At 44.0% G+C, this 18,523-nt stretch overlaps 1 protein-coding gene across 4 annotated transcripts in view; it reads right to left on the reverse strand.

Moving 5' to 3' along the window:
- FUBP3 (far upstream element binding protein 3) overlaps positions 1 to 18,523 on the reverse strand; it is a 40,230-nt gene that overhangs the window by 9,352 nt on the left and 12,355 nt on the right. For 2 of the 4 annotated variants that reach the window (XM_035555001.2, XM_035554999.2), the window contains exons 3-13: positions 17,472 to 17,522; positions 16,941 to 16,971; positions 14,978 to 15,027; positions 13,444 to 13,515; positions 12,534 to 12,591; positions 9,755 to 9,917; positions 8,801 to 8,899; positions 6,825 to 6,929; positions 6,334 to 6,436; positions 5,566 to 5,666; positions 4,333 to 4,474 (exon numbers count right to left, since the gene is read on the reverse strand). In XM_035555001.2, the coding sequence (XP_035410894.1) occupies positions 4,333 to 4,474; positions 5,566 to 5,666; positions 6,334 to 6,436; positions 6,825 to 6,929; positions 8,801 to 8,899; positions 9,755 to 9,917; positions 12,534 to 12,591; positions 13,444 to 13,515; positions 14,978 to 15,027; positions 16,941 to 16,971; positions 17,472 to 17,522 (975 nt within the window). Of the gene's footprint in view, positions 1 to 4,332; positions 4,475 to 5,565; positions 5,667 to 6,333; positions 6,437 to 6,824; positions 6,930 to 8,800; positions 8,900 to 9,754; positions 9,918 to 12,533; positions 12,592 to 13,443; positions 13,516 to 14,977; positions 15,028 to 16,940; positions 16,975 to 17,471; positions 17,523 to 18,523 lie in introns of all 4 variants that reach the window. The other 2 variants (XM_035555000.2, XM_035554998.2) reach the window with 1 other exon arrangement.

An 18,523-nucleotide genomic window follows, 5' to 3' on the forward strand; every position in this document is an offset into this window, starting at 1 on the left:
GCACCTTGTGACAAACCAGAGGCAAAAACTGCACTGGCTGAATCTCCAATTCCAGTGTTTCCCCACCAACTTGTGTTTCTGAACAGCTGCTCACATTCTTCAAGAAAAGTCACCTGCAACCAAAACAGGGTTTCTTTTCTTTTATGAAGAGGCTGTTTCCATTGCTAGAACTTTCATTCCGCAAAGACAAAAAGCAACCAGCCACAAACCTTGTAGCTTAAAACCAAAGAAAAGCTATCTCAGTGTGCTGTTCAGTAGCTTATTCCCTCAGAAATCTCTGCTCACCTTGCGTCCTAGGCACAACACAGCACACACAGCCCTCCACAGCTGCAACAGAGCAGGATTCCAAGCTGCCTTCCATGATCTCAGAGTTAGTTGTGCATGCAGCGACCATGTCTGGCTAGTTTGCCATCTGGATACACTAGAGCACCGGAGTGCTTAGAGCAGGATGCTGCGGGGCCAGCCAAAGAGATCTGATTTCCTGGAGACCTGCTAGGTCCCAGTCTCTTAATGAAATTTGCTTAACAAAAGCTTCAGCCAACATTACAATGGTTCAATTCTTCTTTTGGAAGCTCACACAACTTACAGACCAGCTCCATTCGACTGGAGAAATTAAAGGGTACGGGGAAGGAAGGGAGTTTACAATTTTTAAATCACAAACCAAAATCAGCAGCCAAAAGGACAAACAGCAAGCAGAAAGGAGAGCAAAGTAAAGCAACCAGGGATTTTTGTTTGGTTTTAATTAAAAAGAGTCCCCGAAAACCTCCTCAATTTTGCTCGCATTTCCATCTCTATACACCCAGCACAACTTCAAAACAAACTGTGGATGTCGCAGACACTTGTTCATTTCATTGTAATGGACTCGTGACCTTTTTAACATTTTAAAGCCTTTCTGGGGAAGGGAGGAGGAAAGCTTGCCAAAGGGCAATTAACTCTTTCTAAATGAATTTTAGAAGATGCATTTAACAAAAGATAGTCATGTCACACCCCTGGGCAGACAACTGGGATTGTACTGCATAGCCGAAATCGAAGCCACTCATTTTCAGCCACGCATGGAAAAGCCGTAAGATGGAGCTGAAAGTCCAAGAAGTTTTATCTTATTCAGTGCTTTTATCAGATGCAGATTTGTATCAAGCCCTTGTTTTTACTTATTAAGGTGAGATCTGAGTCAACAGCCACTTCCCATGCTTAATGAAAGCACAGGAGCCTTTCAGCCAACACACTATGGATCATGAAGGAGAGGGAGAGCTTTTAGTTGGGACAGAAGCATAAACACAGGCTGCTGCTTGCACAGCCGACTACTCTTCTCCTTCCAAAAGCAGACTGAAATTTGAAGCATTCTCACTGGACTGGAAGCGAGAATATAGATTTCAAGTCATTTCTCCACTTCGCATTCAGCACCAAGCTGGGAGTTGCTGGGGCTGTTTCCACATCAGCTCCCTCCTCGGCAGCACAGAAGGATCACGTCCCTTTATTTTCGGGGTTTGGTGAGAGGTTGCAAGCTCCTACCTGCAGTACCAGGCCTCGGTGTCCTTTTCCTCCTCGCCCTTCGGAGCCTGCTACGTGCCAAAGTGCTCCCTCCCATCTGAACTTTCCTAACTTGGCCTCGAGCATGCAGATGAAGTGACACGGCCAAGAGGATGCCGCGCGGTGCCGGAAGGAGTTCACCTTCCCTCTTAATGGGGTGACCCGCTCGGCACATGGTGGCTGTCTATAGCTGCATTCAGCAGCCCTCTCCATTCTTCTACCTGATGGGGGGCAGAAGTGATCCAAGAGTGGCCCCCCAGCTGGACGTGAAATCGTAAAGCAATTAATCAAACCTGCTAAAAGGCAGAGCTGACAAGAGCCAGGCCAGCCACGTTATCTGTCAATATTGCTGTATTTATCATGGAAATCCAGCGGGGGCCCAGAGAGGCTGCGGTTTGTTTCCAAGCACCACCAAACAGAGAAAGCGCTTGACATGTGTATGGTGTTCGTCTCCACCCTTCCTCGAGTCTTTCAGAGAAGAAAAGCTGCACCTACCCACCCTCTAGAGGAAAAAGCTACACACAGGATTTCCACGGAGCCAAGAACTTGGTATCCGCTCAAAAGGGCTCCAACTCTGAAGCTAAGAAGCAATACTTGTACAAAGAGGTCCCTGGATCTTCTGTCGTACACGCTGCAGAGACTGAGCTGAGGCAGACTTCCTCATCTCCCTCTCCTCCCTGCTTCTGGAGCGAGGACATGGAGCTGGAAGTACAAAAGCAGTGACCTGGCCACACCTGATACCCTATACCCAGGAGCCCAAGAAATCCATTGCTCAGGTGCGAACCTTGAATACCAAGCTACATGTACCCAGAGGGCTTGGCCAGGTTTCACACAGAGGGCTAACAGCCAAGCTCTGTATCACAGGGGCAAAAAGAAAAACAAACACACAAAAAAACAAACAAAAAACACACACCAAACATTAACAGCTAGAAACTGCTCAGAAACTAAAGGGGAAGCTGCGGCGTGAGCAAAGGCTTTAAAATTGGTGACTGGTTAAAAACATTAACCCCCAAATTAATATCCCCTCTCCCCTGTAATGCCCCACAAGCAGTGGGAGAGGAAACAAGAAGCAGCAGACGAGGGTGTCTTGCATCAACAAATCGAGAGTGTGGTACATCCACCCCGGTCCAGACCCCAGAAGGTAATGCTGCAGCCATCACTCACTTGACAAAAAAATGAATGCTGCAACAGTCTAAGAGCATAGACACCGTAAGAGCACCGATTGCAAGGTGGTATTACAAAGCTACGAGCATTCAAATCACCATACAACTAGTAATTAGTCACTCCAGAAAGCTTCTGATCTGGCTGGGTAAGAATCCCTGTTTTGTTGTTGTGGGAACAAAGGTAAAAAGCTACCCTTCACCCCCACGGCGAGCCTGTGCCAGGCCTCGCACTTGACTGCTAGGACATCTAACTCTACTACCTGCATTTATCTTTTCAGCACAGTGCTCTCTGTAGTCACAAATGCTCCACTTCAGTGCACTGCTGAACAACAAGCGACCTTTTCTGATCCTTTATTAAGGATGACTAATGGATAGGGCAATAAAGTTTCATTATAATTTGATTTTTCCATACACACAGCTCTCACTTGTGGGCTTAAAATTTGCTTTGCTTGATCTACGCCCAACTGGACTGTTCGCTGAGCTCAAGCGCAATCGCTCTGCAATATCTGCATAACGGGGAGAGCAGGTGTTTTTTCATACTGAGAAAGTTTCCACGTTTGTGAACGGGTTTATAGCAAAGAAAAACATCTGAAACTGACTGCAGATGCACTCCTTACACGCCCGTGTCCCATAACCTGTGTCCCTTGTCATCCAGTTCAGGGTGCCAGACATGTGAAAGGGAACAAGTAGAGGTGCAGCAGGGTTGCACGGCCATGGAACGAGGACACAACACGTTTCATCACGAGCTCAGCCCTGCGCAACAGGACAGCAGGAAACTAAATGCCACTGGAACACGGCACAATGTCTTCACTTCTCTGCCTCCTTTACCGTCACGGCTAATCTATTCCTATTCTATTCACCTCACCTCTGCTGACACTAAAAGCCAACCGTGATTACTTAAATGCTAGTTTAGGCATATGTCATTCTTTCTAAAATAAGCAGATAGAAAACTTAAATACAGCCCCTTTGATGTATCAGTGTATTAACTCGGAAGCATCGCAACAATTAAAAGCCATAGAGCTATTCCTGGTTCTAATTCAAGTACTGCCATTACCTGGTGCTCTAACAATTTGTGACTGCTGCTGGTGCTCTGTTTTTATTAGTCCTGGAGGTGCGCTGGTTCTTGAGAGAAAGGTCAGGTGCCTTGCCCATGTCCTTAGCATGTAGAGATTCAACAGTTAATGCAACAAAGGGGCCTCCATGGCAGCAAACATGCTCACCAGAGCAAGATGAGGTACATGTGGGGCACCAGTCTGTTCTGTGACAGGCTCAGGTGTGAGCTGTGATACAGAAAAGTCCCACTGCCTCACTTTCTTCATCAGATGCTTCAGGTATGTGGCTGGAAACAGCTACAGTTACTGTCACATTCAGAGACCTGCCATTTTATCACAAGGCACTCACAGAAATTCATCGTGACAAAATGACTGTTCTGCTCATCCCTGATAAACTGTCCTTTAAATGAGTTCTCTCTAAAAAGGATCCACAAACGGAACTGCCTTTTCTCAGCCAGCTGCTTGTTATAACAGGCCACTAAACACCTGCAATTACAAAAAACTCCCAAACCCCACTGTCAGGCAGCAAGAAGGCGACCATCCAGAGACAGAAAGACTGCAAGCTCTAATATTTATGTTAGCAGACCTACCTTTGCCTATAACAAGACCACACTTATCAGCTGGCACCGTGTAGGTTATTTCTTGCATGCCCCCAGGTGTTCCAACGCTCCAGTCCCCACGGCCACGACCTCTTCCTCGGGCAACAGCCAAATTTCCAAAGCCATCTCGTTCCTTGGAAGGCAAAGAATTTGTATCAGTGTTTTTTTTTTTTTTTTTTTTTTTTTGCTGGCCCCAATGCACATTAAAAGCAAAATAAAGCAAGGTAAGTTAAATAGCATTGTAATCAATGGCACCGAATTAAGATATTCTTGGACTTCAGTTCCACATTCAGGATTTTGAAGTAATTTAAAGAAATGCCAGTAATGTAGGTTTGCAGCTGCCTTCCTGACTCAGGAAGATAAAAATATTTTTTAAATGCATTCCTATGTATCTGCTGAAATAAACCTTTAAACGCGCATCAGCTACTAAGGGACTTTTAGGTTGTGGTGGGGGCTTTCATTATACCAACAGATAGAACTTGGCACTGACTCATGCAGAAGTTACCTTCAAAACCCTTTCAAGTGTCATTCTTCAAAGAACTGCTGGAATTACTCAGCTGAAATGCACATTTTCCAGAACTTCCAAAGGCAGCTTTTAAGTTCAAAGACACTTAAAGGATATACCTATTTTGGATAACTGATTTCTCCAAAAGCAAAGGCCATGAGCCCTCAGAGGCTACCACGGCAGGCCTCAAAACGTAAGTGGACAATTACCAGAGTTCTTAGAGCACAGTAACTGCGTACACCAACAGTTGTTGCCTTCTGCTGCCTCCCACAGCCACCAGGCCTGAGGACTGGAGTCTGAAGAGGCAGCAGAGGAATGTCCAAGCACTGCTAATACTCTGCTACCCCAAGTGTTACTCGGCCCTTCTGAGCAGAACCTCCAGCCTCTGTCTCATGCTAACACTGGGCTCCATTCCATTGGGTCATCATTTCCAAATAACTTGAAAACAACTCAACGTGAGGGTAAACATGGAACTACAATGAAGCCTCATGATGCTGCCTGAAAAACAGGAAGCCTTCCCATAGCTCAATCAGCCCAGATCAAATTTAAAAACCAAACCAAAGCTGGCAGCTCTCTCCTGGGCAGCAGCGTGTGTGGTCTACCAGAGGAAAAACGTAACACTACTATTCTTCCGATGGTAGCATCCATCCACACAGCTGCATGCACAAATACTACATTCTCATAAAAGCTCTTTCCGCCCAAGAGCCTCCAGAACCCACCTGTGCTGTGAGAATAAGCTCATTGATGATGTGTGCTGCATGTTGACACCTATCGGGAAGCCCCATGACCTGTGCGACTCTTTCAGGACTAATCCCATCATCTGTGAAGAGAAGTGACAAAGACTAAATTAAAAGGAGAAAACATCCACCCACCAACAAAGGCTTCCTTCCAGCACCACCACTGCTAGCAGCACATTCACAAAACACATCTAGCCCAAGAGCTCTCTTCCCTCCACCTTCAGCCACTCTTCGAGGTACTGAAAGGAGACAAAACCCAAACCCCACTGCAGAGGGGACAGCATTTAAAAGGCAACACTTTTGAATGTCAAAAAGCCATGAAAGAGGTTGATATAATTTTAAGAGGACAAAGGCAGCTTTGATAGGTGATCAGACAGCCAAGGACCCAGAGAAAGTTACTTAGAATTAATCAACTCCTGATCCCCAAAGGCTTTAATGTCCTGAAGGAGAATTCTTTAATAGGAAATTAAAAGTGGGTTTTGTTACTGTTATTTTGTTTTCCCATACAATTACTAGTCAAGACATTACTGTTGTGACATCTAATGTTTGCAAGTAAGACATATATAATCTTACTCTCTGAAAAACAAAGTGCATGAGAAAGCAGCGTGTCATTTAAACAGGTTTCAGAAAGAGACAATGCACCTTTAAAGGAGGAAAGCCCAGCTGCTGGAACCTCAGAGCAGAATCACCGTAGCGATCCCAGAGTGGAACACTGGTAAGAAAGTAACAGCTCTCCATCCTCACACAAACCTGGTTTAAATTGAATCCTAACTCCAGCATCATTCTGAATCTTTTTGATCATTTCTCCATTTCTTCCTATCACAATTCCAACAGCAAACCTGGGCACAGAGACCTGATGGGAAAGGCAAAGCAGTATGAAAGCTCAGAACTAGACCGAATGAGTCTGATTTTACAAGGAGATGCACTTAACTACGAGGATGGGCCACATTAAGCTGCTCCAGGCTACACAACCATATCCCTTAAGAAAAACAAACACGTGGCCACAAATTCCTTCCCCGCTAAATGAACTCTGCACTGCAAGAATGTGGCTTCAAAAGACAATTAAAGAAGTGCCATCTGGGAGTCCATGAGAACTCCCCTTTGGAGCCAGACTCACTCTTCTGGCAACAGAACACAATGCTTTTCAAAAGCAGCTTACAGGTTACATGCGAAACTCGAGGACTTCCACCCACTACCCATCCCACAGGGAGGTTAGCAGAGTACTCGTGAAGAAAACATACCTCTATGCTGCCTCCTCCCATTCTAGAACTGAAATCATTGCGTACGCCTCGGAAGTCTGCCTGATCTTTCTCTCGGATGATCTCCAGTACCATTTCCCTCGCTTGCTACATGGGGAAAGAAGTTACAGTTAGCTTAAAATTACTCTGCTTGCCATCTCAGCGTTGGGGCCTCAATAATGGCTAATTTACCAGTCGGGGAAGATCTGTTTTGGTCAGACGTGGAAGATGTCAAAGTGTGCCAGGTGTGCAAGGCTGCCATTTCTTGTGCACAATTGCTTACTTCCCAAGGGAGGAACTTTAGCTTTTAAAATATAATCACTGATTTCTTTCCCCCATTTTTTTTTTTTAATTAAACGAAGGGATTGCCCTTTCCTACTGGATAGAGCTGAAATAACAGTATGGTAAAAGCTGTGGTAACACAGTACACAGCATATCCACTAAGAGGTAGGGAACATGTACCAAGAAGGCAGGTGGCCAGTAGTGAGCTTACTGACACTCAGAGAAGTTAAGCACAAGTCTGCAGCAAGGCATTCTCTGAGACAAATGGATATTCTTCCTACCTACTTGCAGCTCTCCAGGCCTTTCACAAACTTGCGTATAAGCCCAGATAGTCAAAACATGCCTTAGAAATAAGCAAGCAGTGCTACCATTAAAAAAAAAAAGCCCACATGTGAAAACCTTTGAGCCTTTGTCTCAATATATTAACTGTCGATCTTTTGATGTTTTAGTTCTATTTGCAAGTTTGAGGGACACTGGCAAATCTGACTCCTTTCACATTTTTATTGATTTTCCATGCCCCCTTCCTAATTATTACATAAGGGGAAAACTCAAGACATTTCAGAGATGCCAAGATAGAAATAAGGGCATCAGAGATATTTGCTAGTGATTTGAGATGGTTAAGAACTTTGTACATTGAAGCACACAGATTCCCCCAAAACCCAAGGCTCATCGAGCTTCTTAAGTGCTTTCTAAGCATGCTGAACTTTAAGTGCCTCTAAGATCTTCCAGCCTATGAAGTCTCCGTGATTGCTTGCCATAATTTATGGCATGGAAGATGTGACAACAGCAAATCTTGCAAGGTAGAAGAAACCATCTGGAAAGCATCAGCACTCACAGTATGATTTGGTTAAAAGTAGCAAGATTCCCATTCAAGTTTTTACGTATCTATACCTTTGTAATAAGTATAAGAATTTTGAAAATTATCATTTACATCTAGAAGTCCAGTTGCATTAAGAGGCTTGAAAAACACCACCCAAACATACCTGAGCAGCATCAACTGTTACAGCAATTTATGCTTAGGGAGAGCCTATGAAACAAAGCTATTTTTATTAGAGACCGGAATGCTAAGCTAGATTTAAGTACTTAGCAAGGTATGAAAGGCACTTGCTGAGAAGTGGAACATGCCACAGCTAAACTTTAATTCCAGAACTCCTCTTCCAGCCTCTGGCTGATCACAGGTAGAACCCTGACACAAGGAGACCGAAGTACCAATATTAAGCAAACCCCTTGGTTTCAGGAGTTGTGGTTATTTTCCTTTTTTTTTTTTTTTCTACTTTTAATTACCTGCGTCAATTGGCTGTCTGAAATAGTTCTGTGGAAGGTTCACTTTGTCAAATGTCTGTGTAGGTTAGTCACTGCGAACCCATTTGCTTAAGTACCATGTACCTATGACTTCTGCTTCAGACTGGAAACCTTTTCACAAACTTTCTCCAAACCATCCTCCTCAACTCTTCTCCTACCCACGTCTACTACCTATGTGGAGTAAGAGCTCCTAGGTTATACAGTAAACAAGCCAACACTTGCTAGTCCTTTGTTTTAACTGACTCTACTCATACTTTAACCTTACAGAAAAAAACAAAACAAGCAAGGATAACAGCATTCACAATTTGATTTAACTCCATTAGACGTTCACAAATACGCTTATGTTTAAGCTTCTCGTCAGCACTCTGGGACAACTGCTTACTTTTACTACATACCTGTACTTTAAATGCATCTCCAGTAATACGGAGAGGTTTATCTGCTCCAGTAGGCAATGGACCATCTTGGATCATAATCATTTTCACACCTGTCCGCTCCTGTAGAAAAAGCACAGAGCACTTTGCTAAGCAGAGTCCCTAAAACTAGGGACTATATTTTGGTTACTAAACGTTATGTAGGTCACGTTAGCAGCTTTGCAGAACACTACCTTAGCTCTTTGTAAGTATTTATAGCATAAATTTGGTAACAGTCCTAGATTGCCAGAAAGTGTGCTACTCCTGAACATCTCAAATACCTGAATCTCTTGTAAAAAGAAAACCCCTCTACTTCACCTGATTTTTTCAACCATTTCCAAAATCTGCAGCTGTCTGCACATAAGTTATTATGTGATCACCCTTAAAACTCCTGGATGACAGAGGCCTAACCAGGGCATCCAAAAAACCTGCATTTTTGACCTAGGTGCTTTTCTTGTACAGGACGCTAGAATATCTAGGAACATTGATTTATACATAACAAAACATTGAATTAGAAAGGGGTAGGATGAGAGGAAAAAAAAGACGACAAACGCCAGCTTCATCACAGATCAACAACAAAAGAGAAGCACAGCACTCTACAACAGCACGGCTGGCATTAAAAACTATTGCAGCAGCAGACTAGAGAGAGCTTTTTCTTAGCTACAGGGATCCCCTCCTGACCAGCGCACACCAAATGTTATCTGAAGCACACGAGTTTCTTTCAAAGTTCTGGCAAAACTCCACTACATGCGTAGCTGGGGCCAAACCGATTTCGTTTGTAACACAAGATTGGATCGGAGTCCAGCTTTCCGAAGGCAGAAGAGTAGTCCCTGCTGTAGAAGGTTAGAGCATTTAAGGCTCTCCGTTTCAGCACGCTCTTGTTGATCTAGAGAAGCTGCAGTAGGGAAGAGAGCCCTAAAGTAAATGCATCTTGCGCACCTGCAACTGTTTTATTGTTTCACCTCCTTTGCCGATGACTAGACCCACTTTGGATGCCGGGATCAAAATCTCCTGAATCGTACTGTTGCCATCAACATCGTTGTGAAAACCAGGTCCGTTCCGACAGCGATCTACAATCTGCCCCAGTAGCCGTTTTGCTTGTCTTGGAAAAGAATCGAGGGAAACAACCATTAGACAACATTGTTCCACGTGAGCAAGAGACTAGGAACCATTGGAACGTGAAGTGATCGGGGAGAGGAGAAGAAGTGAAAAGATGAAGGAAACCACAGTTAGCACTTTTTTTTTTAACCCTTTGATGTACAACTTCCCCTATCGTGATTACTTATAAGCAGTTTGATTTTTTGAAAGGGGAGAAGAGAAGGAAGAGCAGCAGCATGCTCTGACACCTTTGGAAGGTAAGGATAATAGCTGAGCTATTACATTTGGGGTGCACATTTTGAGTGAAGATGCTCTACATTCTGAACTCTTCAAAACCTTATTATATACATTATATAAATTTTATATAGTATTTGATAAAACTCAAGCTCTGTTCTCCTTGGTCAAGACAAAACAGACACTGCTCCAATACTATCACAGCACGTTGGTTAACCTCTCTCTGATCACAGGCAACTGCCTTGCTCTTCTCTGCCTGCTCTTACCAGCAGCACCAGAACACTGTCCTAACACAGCCTCTGCCCCAAACAGCAGGTGCTGAAGCTACACCAGGAAGCAAGGCAAGGACACTGCAGCAGCAACCAGTGAAAGACTGGGTTCTTCTACTCCTGGTGAGAAGAGACAGACACAAAGAAGCATTTTGGAGATTAAAGATACCTCCTCTAAAAATCTTTAGCATGCATGTCAAAAGTAGCTTACAGGTCCTTCCCTTCATCTCGAGGACTGCTATTATCAACACGTCCCTTTTCTGCCCTTTTCCCATAACACTTCTCAAATAGGTAGCAGAAAGTCTCCAGTTTCCTATTCAGCCTAAAGCAACATCTCCCCTCTCTCCACTTCACATCAGGCACCCTAGTAGGACTGTCTTCTACCTGGGATCTTGAAGAAACAGTACAAAACCATCCCTCGCAAGCAGACGTTCACCTGAATCAGCTCAGGGGGTGGTGATCTGAGGCTGCACAAAGATCAGAGCACCGCCCTCTCTCAACCTTCTCACAAAACAAGGCAAAGGGTGGAATTTGTGGAAGCCCACTTCAAATATTCTGAAAGAGTTTGAAGAGGTTTTATTTATCTACCTCTACATTTTGCATAAAGTTATGACAACAGAGACTACAACATTCAATATAGCACGTATATCAGATGAGAAGGTGTCATTGGGAAATTAGCTCTGGTAGTTTGCCACTGGATATAACTAATGAAAACTCCTCACACAAAACCAATCTTGTTATCCTAAGACTTTGAAGGGTTTCCTTGCTTTATTTAGTATTTATCTGAATAGCCTGAAAATATAGTTCAAACAACCAACTTGACAACAATTTCAGCACAGAAGCAAGTTAAATTTCACCAAATTCCACATACTCAACACTGTGTTCTGCTTCAGAAATTGAGTATTCTCACCTTCCATTTTTTGCTTGTTTTATTTTGCTTCTCTCTTTTTTTTATTTGTATTTAAAGACAGCCTTGGACATAACTACATTTAACTACATATTTCAGAACAATGAGGTCTTAACTATACCTCTCCCCCATTTTGCCCCAACTGCATTTCATCAGGCATTCCAGCGTTTTAGTATTTTGCTCTTGTTCTGAAATATCTTTTTGCAAAAGGGGGAAAAAGCACTTCAATATCACCAAGAGTACATCGCCTGCCCTGCAACACGAGCTTGCCAATTATATTTATTCTGGCTCACTGCTTGCAGCATTATGGTAGAGTAAGGAGATTTAAGTACCCTTAGATCTCTTAGGAATGGAAGAATGATGATTGTCTTCTCTTTAGAGAGACAGTCTTTGCGCCCATGTATTTTCACTATCAAATGCAACTCAAAGATTTCCAGATGGATTTTAAAAAACCCACCTACCCAAAGGCTGGGGAGAGAAAGAGCAGCTCCATATGTTAAGTGTGTTCCTGTAAGCCTGAGGATCCTGGATCCAGTTCCAGCAGGAGGTCCTCAACTGGTTTGTGAGAGTCTCAAACTCAGCTCCTGGGAAGGGGGAGGGAGGAAACACTGTCCCTAAAGTTTCTATAGGCCTAAAGAGTAGAAACCCCTGCTGGCTGGCCACGTGTCTCTACCATGCAGGGATCAGAATTCAAGACTTGGGTTCAGTCCTTTGCTTCTTGTTGGCAGCAGTACAGAGGTAAGCACGCCCATGGGCCTCGTGCTGCTGTGCAACACCACCAACACCTCCAGGGCATTCTGGAGTGGCACCAACAGGCTTTGGAGGCCTCATGCAGGCCTTCTTCAGCTGGAAGGATGTCAGCTCAACAGGAGGGAAGCGAAGGGGAGAAGAGAAGGGCCCTTCAACAGCTTAGCTCAGTATCCTGGAGAGCTGCAGTTAGAAAACTGCATCCTAGGTGCCCTAGGAGCAACCTTGCCCTGCGGAGGGGAATTCCATGGAAATTTCTGCAGAGGGTTCAAACTGCAACAGGAAAAAAGCCTTTGAGGTGCAGTTTAAAGCATCAGACCAAGAGGCTCTATGCTCCAGAGACCCTCAAGTTTCTCTAGGCCAACAGCTGTTGGTGTGGCTAACCAAGTAGCACCACTGACAGAGCACAGCATTAGGGAGAAGAGAGAGAAGGAAGAAGGAGAAAAATGAAATCAGAACTCACTCAATGCTCTCTGGCGGGCCGGTGAGTACGCAGGGCCTCTCGGGCATCCCACCACTGTCTGCAAAACAAACAAGAGAACAACAGGGGTTAGACGCTTCCTGACTCAGCACCCAAACTGCCTTCAGTAGGCAGGCAGAAGAGTGATTACTCCTTCAGTAGGCAGGCTAGAGAAAAAAAAATCCCACACCACATTAATACATGGAATTCAAAAATGGCAGCACTTTTGGTTAACTATCAAGTACTAATGAAAACACTCCCCTCTGCACATAGAACATGGCAATGAATTCAAAGACATCCAGGCTCAACATATTTAGAATACTTGCCGGATGTCTGCATTCTTTAAAAGCCTTCCCTGCCAATTAAAGGGAGGTTTAAATCCTAGACTACATTCATCGACAGTTTCCTGCACAGCACTTGTAGTACAGCCTTCACCAAAGCAAACGGGCTGCAGCAGTAGCACAGACCAAATGGCACGGTCGTGTTTTTATAATGTAAGGCGAATTGTACAAAGATTTGCTGCCATGCTCCTGAAATGTTTTCTGCCAGGAGCTGGAGCGGACCAAACTATCAGAGACAAATTGCACGAGCTGAGCAAAGTAGTACGACCAGGAGGAAACTAAACAGCTGCAATTTCTGCCTTAAAAATAACATAGATTGTCCATTTGCACTGTACCCATCTGTTGGTTAAAGCCAGTTCCTTAATCACTTCATCCCCCAAACCACCCAACAAGCCTGTTTTCTCTGCTAGCAGGGAGGACGGTCCCACAACAGCCCTCCCATGCACGTGAGCCTAGCGTATTGCTTGTTAACAGTGATAACACATTAGGACCAAGGCAAGGCACCTGATACAGTGGACATAACATCCTTCAACATTAAAACCCGTTCACCTGGCACACAAAGAGGCTCTTACCTGGAGCAATTTGAATTTTGCAGCCAGACTCTGCCTGAATCCGTGAGATCTGCTCACCTCCCCTGCCGATTACTGAAATGAGTTCAAGAAGCGTCAGAACATACCGGCTCTCCTGAATAACTGCAGATCACCTTCCCCCTTTTACTCCACTGCAGCTATCTATAAAGGAACAGTTTGACTCCAGGATTGCAAAAGAGGCCTCCGCAGTGTGAACAAATTTTAAAAAAAAACAACAAACCAACCAAACAAAAAACCCATCATGCACTGGAACAAATAAACCAGTTATTTGGGGTCCTAAAAGCAGAAGTTATCGGCTTTTTTATTTCTTTAAAATTCATATTTTACTACCTCTTTTCAAAAGACATGCTATTTCTCTGGTCTGCACTCAAAACTGCTACGTACTGAAATGCTCTATCAAACCTTGAGTGAAAACAAATACCAATCTCCCTTAACATTTAGAGGCAGCAAGTAATTGCTTCACAAAAAGACGCACTGAGGAAAGGTTATGTGCCTATCCCCGTTCATCTCCTGCACAGACTGCAAAAGAGCAAATCTGTCAAGTCGAACAGGTATGCCTGGCTCGAGGTGCTCCCACAGGACAATCTCCCAGCTGTGGATCCACCGCCTGCCCTATCTGTCTGAAGCAGGATTATGTTTAATACACAGCTGATACACCAGCCGAGTATGCAGGCTCCCTGCTCACAGAGCTACAGAATCCCTCCAACATCCCTTCCTCCCCACGTGTGGCACTGGGACCGATAAATAACGAAGGTTGGTGGGAGGACAGACTGCCTCCTCAGGAATTCCACAGCTACAGTTTTATGGTGTATAGACGGGAGAAAACTTGACGCACTAAGGAGTAATTATCCTCTTCTGTTATTTGCCTTTTCACCCTCTGTATATCAAATGGGAAAAGATGCACAGACATCTAGCAGGGGAAGAGCCAATGCAACCACTGCAGTCACAAAAGCAGGGGGCTGCCATGGAAAGGAAGAGTAATGACCATCAAGAGGAAGAGAAATTAGGAAGAAAGCAGCACCAGGAACACACGTCTAGGAAAAAACCTCATCTGAGCAATGCACGCTGGCTGTGCTTCCCTGCGGCAAGTGTATGAAAGACTTAAAATTCTGTTTAGCTTGCCTTGAGCCAACCCTTACTTCAACATTTAAATCTTCTCTTCCTCCCTCAACTCCCACACTTCTGCATACTCAAAGTAAAATATTTCAATGAGGGGTAATAAATTATCTTCTGACATATTTATGTACTGCATCAGTTGGAATTTCAGGAACAGAACCACTACAACTCTCTGTAACCTGTACCATACAGTCTTGTTCTTATTACTGGGCCACCAAGCTTTTCCATGCAGCATGCACCTGGATTTTAAATACAGATCATCTGGTCCCCATGAAGAGAACACCAGACAAAGCTTATCCAAAGATAGCAAGCACAAAAACTTGTGAACATGTTTTATTCTGACGGAATAAATAGCATTCTTGCACAGAAGAACCATACCAAAAGCATCCAAGGTACTTACTAAATCCAACCATTTTATCAGGCACTTTGAACTCTTCTGTTATTACAGCCCTGAAAAAAAAAAAGGAAGAGAAAAATCAGAGAGTCATTACAAAAAACAATTTGGAAGATGACCGTGCTCTGCTGTGGAAAACAGGCACAGCATCAGGCTCTTGAGCACACACACAAGTAAATACTACATCGCAGTCAGAGTCATTTCATTTGGAAGGGACCTCTTGGTCCTGCTCCACACCCTGGCTGCAGAGAGAATGGACCTAATTCCTCCTACACTGGATAGATTTCCAGTCTACCATCCATTGTTGTCAATGGAGGAACATCTTTTGGTCGTTCTGCTTCAGACAGATTTAACAGAGTAACAGCAAAGTTCCTTCAATATTTAGCTGAGACCTTCCAAGCCATGGCCTCTGCCTACTACTTTTGGATATGCTCTTGCCAAGAGACACTAACCAATGCCAATCCTGACACGAACGCCCCTTCTGATATTCAGATTTATTTTTAATCTGCCTGTCCTTATAATTCTTTTCCTTAGAATTTATAAGAAGCTGTCTTTGATTATCCTTTGAAGTCCTACTACCTCAAGACTTCCATATCTGCTGCTCTTTGGACTTTTTCAATGTGTCTGTGCCTCAAAACGTAGCACTCAAAGCAATTACCTAAGACCTGGCCATAATGAAGTAGGGAAGAATTACCTTGTGGGTTTTTTGTTTGCCGTTTCTGTCATGTATAAAACACAAGACTGAGTACAGAATTTGCCAACTCTCTATGCTGGCAGATGCATTACACACAATTTGTTCAGCAATCTCAAAAGCAGTCAAACACCTGCATAATAAGCTCAATGCAGGTTTTGTGGTGAGGTGTATCAAAGCCTTCCCATGATTTACTTTAGATCAGTTAGGGAAGGTAAAAAATACCCACCAGACTTTGCCAGCTAACCTGCAGATAAAGTGCCCTCCAGCGTCCCAAGGCTCACGAGCAAAACCAAACACTGCCATCCCTATCTGCAGGGGAACGGACCCCACCTGCTCCAGGAAGGCTCAGAATTCCAGCAGTTTTAATCTGGAACAAACACAGCCTGTTGCCAAAACATCCTATCCTGCCTGATTTACAAACCACCCTGTGCTGGAGCAGCTGCACGGAGAGCCTAACCAACCACCAAAACCAGAAAGAAACCATTTCAGGCTTTTAACCTGAGCAATTCCCTGCATAAACGCCACTCCTGGCAGAAGACAGGTAGCAGAGCAGACAACACTGCCCACCCTTTTCTGTGCATCCCTAGCTGTACAAGAGCTTTAGGCTAACAGCATCACCAGGAAAAACTGATTGTTCTCCAGCTTTTGAGTAAATATTCCTTGTCCTTTCTGCTGAGGGCCCCACCAAACAGCTGGTTATGATGGAAATGCACTACTCCCAACCTGAAGGTGAATCCAGCTTTAGAAATGTTCTCCCCTTCCTGCTCAAAACAAGATGGGCAACTCCTTAAGAGCAGGATTAGAGAATTTTACTTGTGTATTAGATGCTAAGACGTGCTGCGCAACAACTCATGCTTGCTTTAGTCTCCCCAAACCATCTTTGACAATCAAAGGAGTCATCCCAGGTCATACTACATTAACAGAACTGGAAAGAAAAAAAAAAGATCCACCCGCCTGTTTAATACTTTCAACTTCAGTAAAAATGCCAGAGCTTAACTCCCCCCCGCCTTGGGCAGGGGAAAGGAGAGGAGAGAGAATTTATTATTCTTGGTCCTGCAGATTTACAGGAATCAAATTCAAGTTTCACTTCAACTCTTCCTTCTTCATAACAAGGAATAGCCTTTAAAGGGTTAGCAGAAAACCCTTGCCAGAGAAAACCCAAGCTGACAGTTTCTCCACATTCTCAACCTCTGACTTCCTAACACTACTACAGATGGTGGATCAATAAACAATTAGAATTGATCAATAAATAATAAAACATAACCCACTGCTTACCTTTGATGTACCAGGGCCCCTAACTGGTTACCTACTGTGGCAGAGAGAGAAAAAAGGAAAAAAAAAAATCAAAGCATTAGCACGGATAAACTAACTTCATCCCTATAGAAAAAGAGTTCTTACCATTTCATCAAAAAGAAAGAAAAGCAAAACAGTAATTTAGGTTCAGTGGCTGAAATGAATGCGTTATGTGGTACAAAACAGGAGGGGATTTCTTGATCAACACACACCATAACCCAGTGTCCAGCTGAACACAGGGTAGGGAATTGATCTGTGTCTCCCCATGCTGAGAGTCATGGGAGAAAATCCTGCCTGCCCAAATCCAAATCCCTCCAACTAACCTCCCTCCTTCCCATTTAAACCCAAAGTAGTTAAAAAAAAAAAAAAAGGGGGGGGGGGAATGACACCAGCTGAAGGGAGAGAAAAGAATTTTCAGGCAGCTTGGTATGTATTAAAAAAAGCTAAAATAAAAGCAGGGCAGATTCAGAGCTTTAGTCTAGGCGAAAAGCATTACGGATTGCTTGCACATACTTCTCTCTGTATCTCTTATCTGTGCTCCATGGAGCCCACTTACACGGAGACCTGTTAAAGGAATACATCTGTTAAGTAACCTCGTGGCACCAAAACTGTATTTTTTTTAAAACACATTTTCCTGAATGCACACATTCCAGGCATATCTGCGATGTTAGCCGGTGGTCCATGTCTGATTAGCGGTTATCTCCCCAGCTGACAACCCTCAGACAGACTTTTTCCCCTACCCCCACAGATTAGATCTTTCTTCCAAACATTAATGGGGGAAAATATCATTAGACCGCCTCATGCAAAGTGGGAACACATGCCCTGCTGGGCTTCCTGCAGGACTCCGCCTGCAGCAAACCCGCTAAAAACCCACCATTTGGTCCTAACAACCAGTTGAAGATTATATTGCACGCCTGGAGGGCACGAGTAGAGAAACAAATGGGACTGGGCAACAACGCGTGAGCTGTGATAATAAAGATGCTGTTCCCAACTACCTTGCAGCAACCTGCACATTCTTTGACCTGAAACAAATCGGCAATCAGCTGTCAGGGTTAGGAAGCGGACGTCTACCGCGCGCTCAAAATCCGGTAGAAAGGTACGTAAAGTTTGGGGCCAAACACTTTGCCTCAAATAAAACAGACCAAGAGAGTCAATACTGTATTTCTGTGGGGTGTCGATATCTCGATAATAGGTCGGGACCAAAATATTGGCAGCATACGTATTTTATTACTCTCTCCAGTTCAGCGATAAGACAACTGCTGCGTTATTGACTCCGTCAGATTTGTCTTTGCATATTCTCACCCTGAATATAAAAAGTCCTAATTTGATAACTGTCGATACTGCAGCCGAAAAAGGCGGGTGATGTAATGGGGAATATTTGCCCTGGCTGATAAGCTACGACTGCAGAATTGAGCAAATATGATAAAACACATTCAGAATCTCGCCATCTTGCCCCAAATAGCAGTCAGAGTATTTTTTCCTATAGGCACTAAGCCTTGTTGCTGTAGTAGAGGATTGCCCTTGCCAGGACGAGGCCACTCATTACCCCAAGATGCCCGAAAGAG

The sequence above is a fragment of the Cygnus atratus genome, chromosome 19 (genome assembly GCF_013377495.2).
Source record: "Cygnus atratus isolate AKBS03 ecotype Queensland, Australia chromosome 19, CAtr_DNAZoo_HiC_assembly, whole genome shotgun sequence".
Taxonomy (NCBI): domain Eukaryota; kingdom Metazoa; phylum Chordata; class Aves; order Anseriformes; family Anatidae; genus Cygnus; species Cygnus atratus.